Source organism: Muscardinus avellanarius, assembly GCF_963383645.1.
Source record: "Muscardinus avellanarius genome assembly, chromosome: 16".
Taxonomy (NCBI): Eukaryota; Metazoa; Chordata; class Mammalia; order Rodentia; family Gliridae; genus Muscardinus; species Muscardinus avellanarius.
This window is the reverse complement of record NC_137802.1, coordinates 22,120,672-22,125,331: the sequence shown is the minus strand read 5'-3', so window position 1 is coordinate 22,125,331 and position 4,660 is coordinate 22,120,672. Positions and strand designations below refer to the sequence as shown.

The 4,660-nt window shown below is 58.0% G+C and overlaps 1 protein-coding gene across 1 annotated transcript; it reads right to left on the bottom strand.

Annotated features, from left to right (window-relative positions):
• Positions 1-481: 481 nt before the first annotated feature.
• Positions 482-3,731, bottom strand: RTN4RL1 (reticulon 4 receptor like 1; the record flags this gene model as incomplete). The annotated part of the gene is made up of 2 exons (XM_080713988.1): positions 482-1,806; positions 3,614-3,731. The coding sequence occupies 2 exons, from the start codon at positions 3,729-3,731 to the stop codon at positions 482-484; spliced, it is 1,443 nt and encodes a 480-aa protein (XP_080570114.1).
• Positions 3,732-4,660: the final 929 nt, after the last annotated feature.

Here is a 4,660-nt window from a genome sequence, read left to right as displayed (position 1 = left end):
TGGCATAGTGTGGGATTTAGGACAGGCTGACTAAGTAGCCTCAGGCAAAGGCCAGGATGCCACCTGCCCACTGCTGGTCAATCCAACCAGCTCTTGGGAGGGCCTGGTTTTTTCTGAGTCCCACTCCTCCAGGGGCCCTTCAGCCCTCTCCATGTGATGGAAGTTCCTCGGAGCCCAGCTCCGTGAGGGGCACGTGTCACACTGCTGCTCATGAAGGATTCACTCTGCATGTCTTGCCCCTACTGGAGTGGATGCTGTCCGTAGGTGCTTGGTAGGGGCTGTCAGGGACAGCTGGGTGAGATGTGCTAATCCTCTCCCATGTAGGACTGTACACTTTGGGTTTATAATCCACCAGGTAGGGTCCAGACAGCAGCCGAAGGCCCAGTTGGCCTTTTCCTGAAACCCAGCAGATCCTCCACTTATAAGAAATTCTGTTCCTTGGTGAACACATGGCAGTGCTGGGTGCTGGTGTCCTGGGTCCTCAGCGGAGAGTGACTGCCAGCCCCAGTATCCAGACCAGGAGTGAGGCCCCCAGAGAGCTGCCTGAGGAGGCCTGCTGCACCCCACTGGGGGTGCGGATGGGGGTCCTGCGGGCACACTTGCCCTTCCTCTTGGGCCGTGCTGTGGGCATGATGTCAAAGCTGAACTTATGCTGGTAGTCAGGGGCATAGTCCTGTGGCTCGTGGGACTGCCTGCCAGCGCCCCCCTTGGAGACCTGGTTGCGGCTCCTGTGGCTGGTGCAGTTCTTGCCTGGCTTCTTGTAGCCAGACCTAGAGCCAGGCAGGTGGCTGTGTGGGTGGCCCTTGTCCCTGGCAGAGCCGCGGGGTGGGTGGTGCTCTTTTCGGGCAGCCCTGTCGGTGGTGGTTAGCGTGTGCGACTTGATCTGGTGCGGGGATGCGGGACCCGTGCAGTTCCGGAAGTCCTCGGCCCTCAGCAGCTTCAGGTCCCGGCCTTGCCACAGCTCGGGAGATGCGCAGGGGACCACGGAACTGGAGCCCCGGAACCTCCGCAGCCATTCCCACAGGGAGCGGGCCCTGCAGCCGCAGTCCCAGGCGTTCCCATTGAGGCGAAGGAACTCCAGGGCCACCAGGGGGGCCAGGCAGTCCCCCTGCAGCTCCGTGAGGCTGTTGTTGAAGAGAAAGAGGGTGGTAAGCCTGCGGAGGTCATGGAAAGCTTTGTGGTGGACCCACTGCAACTGGTTCTCGTGCAACAGCAGCCTGTCCAGGTTCACCAGGCCCCGGAAGGTGCCCTGGCCCAGGCTCCACAGCTTGTTGCCATGGAGGAACAGGTGGCTGAGGTTGACCAAGTCTACAAAGATGTCATCTTGGAGGTACTCAATGTGGTTGTCCTGCAGGTAGAGGTACTGCAGGCTGTGCAGACCGCCAAAGATGCCTGCAGGCAAGGCGCTGAGCCCACACTTATAGAGGTAGAGGGCGTGAAGCTTCACTAGGCCCTGGAAGGTCTCAGGTGCCAGTGTCCGCAGCTGACGGTTGTCGCCTAGGTCCAGCTCCTCTAGGTGCACAAAGCCCTCAAAGGTGCCGGGATCAATGTAGGTGATGTTGTTGGAATAGATCCACAGGGTGACCATGGTGGGGCTGAAGTGGCCCTGTTGGAGGAGAGTGATGCGGTTGTTCTGCAGGAAGATGCGCTCACTGTCCTCGGGGATGCCTTCAGGGATGGCAGCAAAGTTGTGTGCCTGGCAACTGACTGTCATGGGCGCCGGATAGCACACACAGTCCCGAGGGCAGCCGCCACCCAGGGGCAGCCCCGCAGCCAGCAACAGTAGCAGCAGTTCCACACAGCACTCTGGCAGGGAGAGAGAGATGGCACAACTGGTCAGGGTCTACCCGGGGAGATGGTAGGTAGGTGGGGTGCAGAGGGTGGGGTAGAGACTGGCATGTGGCCTTCCTGGGCCCACTGGGGATCTGTCCCCATCTGTGCTCATGCTCCAAGGCCCAGCCTGGATCTCCTCTGGGACTAGAAGCCTCTCCCTATTTTGTGGCACTCTATATCTACTGGGGATAAATCCCTAGCCTGGGCTGGGAGGTAAACTTGGGGTAAAGGCCCTGATCATCCTCATACCTCCTTAGCTTTGTCTGATAGCCCCTGAGTTCTTCCCAGACAGCTGAACCCAGGCCCCTCAGCCCTGCCCAGTGAGGGCCATGCCCATGGCCACAGGCAGCCGGCCGGCCTCCGGCTCTGGTCCCATCTCTGCCACTAGCCACCATTATCTGCAATCACAGATGGTCTAACGAAGTAAATATCTCATATGGAGTTTTGAGGAATCATTTTATTTAAATTATCCCTAATAACAAGCAAAGCATTCATGCCTGACACCAAAGTACACCTTGAAAGAGATTGCGTCTATAGTGTCTTTTACATCCTCAAATATGCGATGCCTCCTCTGTGCCTCAGTCTCCTCATTTCTACAGTGCGGATAACAATAGTTCTGCCTCACAGAGCTGTGTGGACGTATGGAGAGGGCACATGTCTGCAAGGGGTGGGGAACGGCACCAGGGCTGGCGCGTGAAGATGCTCTGGGGTCTGGGAATGGCCAGGCCGAGGCTGCCTCAGTCCACCTTCTGGGCCTCTCCCTTCCCCCGGCCTTGCTTCATCCTCCAGGCTGTGGCTGCAAAACAGGCCTTGCTCCTCGACTGTCCAGAGCATTTCCTCTGTTGCTTCCCTCTAATTGGGCATTAATTAGGCATTCGTTAATGGATCCTTAAAATAATTTATTTTCAGATGTGTCCAGCCTGTGGCCGGATAATAGCCCCATGCTCGTTATCAGGGCAGCCTCATTAGGGACGCCTGTCATTACCTGCCTCTTTCCAGGGTCACAGCTGCCCTAAGTGGCCCAGCAGGTGTGCCGGGGTGGAGGGGACCGGCTCCAGGCCTGCAGACACCCAGCCTGGGGGGCTGGGCCGCTACCCCCATCTGTCGTGGCCTCTCACCCCTTCTCTTCTGGAGTGTTCAGCTGGGCCTCTGAGGAGAGCCAGGGCGCCTGGGCAGTTCAGCTGCACCCAGAGGACAGAGAGAGCACACCCTCCTGGCCACTCCTGGGCCGATCAGCCACCTGCCTGGGCGCCCAGGCTACTGCTGCCTGGACCCAGCACTGTCCAGGCTCCTGGCTGAGAAGGTCTCACCAACACTGTCACCCCCTCATTCCCAGCAGAATCGGTGTCGTAAATAAGTGACAGCTCCCAGCTGTTGGGAGTGACGGGCTCCCAGAGAGTGGCAGCTGCTTCCCGTCCCCCTGTAATCACCCGGTTTCAACCGAACATTTGCAGCTCATAAAAATCATCGCACATAATTTAGCTTTTGCATAATTGGGTTCGGTTGTGATTTCAGAGCAATTATGACCTCGGCGGCGGTGGCAGCACAGCATCGAGGACGCTTCCTGAGCCAGGCTCAACTCTGGAGTTTCTGTAGGGCCTTCAGTCACCCCAGCCACTGCACAGCCTACAGCCCAGGCCAAGGCTGCAGCTGCCTCCGCCTTGGTTTCCCCTCCAGAGCACGCTAGATTCCATCTGCCCAGGGGCCCTGGCCCTGCAGGGGGAGGCAGGGACAAGAGGTAGGAGCCTGGGCTCCAAGTTGCAGCTGGCCCGCCCCACACCTTCAGCCTCCGCACCCAGGCTGCGAGGGGCGCACCGCCCTCCCTGGCTGCACCCGCAGCTCTCCTCACGCGGGTCCCATTCCTCGCCTGCCTGGGCTGCTTTCTTCCAGGAGGCCATACCTGGCACAATCTTCCCCAGGCCTTCTCCCTGCCATTCCCAGGGAGCCCAGGCTGTCCCCCCAGCTCACTGTGCCTGTCCTACATCTCGTGCTAATGGGGACCGAGCCTGGCCGACAGCCTCTACACGGGGCTTCCTAGACACAAGCCTTGCTCCCTTCAGTTCGTACCCTCGGGGCAGGGCTGCGGCAGGCTTAGCACTAATACCACTTGCCATTTGTACAGCTCACTGGAGTTTACCGAGGACTCCCGTCTGTGCTCCTCGTACCCTCAGACCTGCCCTGTGTGGACGCTGGGGGTCATCCTCTTCTGTCATGGCTCTGTCTCCATAAGGCCCTTCTCCATAAGAGAAGATGGAGGTGTACCCCTCAGACAGAAAGCAGTACCTCTAGGGGATGCCAGTGCATCAGAGAGACCCGGCCAGGACCTCAGTTTAGGAGAAAAGGGCAAATTGCCCAAAAATCTATGTGTGGGTGTAGAAGCTAACTTGTTTCTCTGTACTGGGGACTGAACTCAGGGACATTCTACCGCCGAGCTACACCCCCAGACTGATTTTGTTTTGAAACAGAGTCTTGCTAAATTGCTGAGAGCCTCACTAAGTTGCTGAGGTTGGCCTCGAACCTGCTATCCTACTGTCTCAGCCTCCCAAGTACTGGGATTACAAGCATGCGCCACCACACCCAGCAGACCAATTTCTGAATGCAGGTGCCCTTCCTCTGAGAGGGCCACAGGAGGGTGAGGGACCTCAGCCAAGACTTGGCCCAGAGCCGCCTACCTCAAAGAAGGCCGAGATAGGAGGACCACAGGTTGGAGGTCAATCTTAGCAATGTAGTAAAACTCTTAGCAACCTAGCAAACCCTGTTTCAAAACATAAAAAGGACTAAAGATGTAGCTCGGAGAAGGAGAAGAAGGAAAATAAGAGAAGGAGGA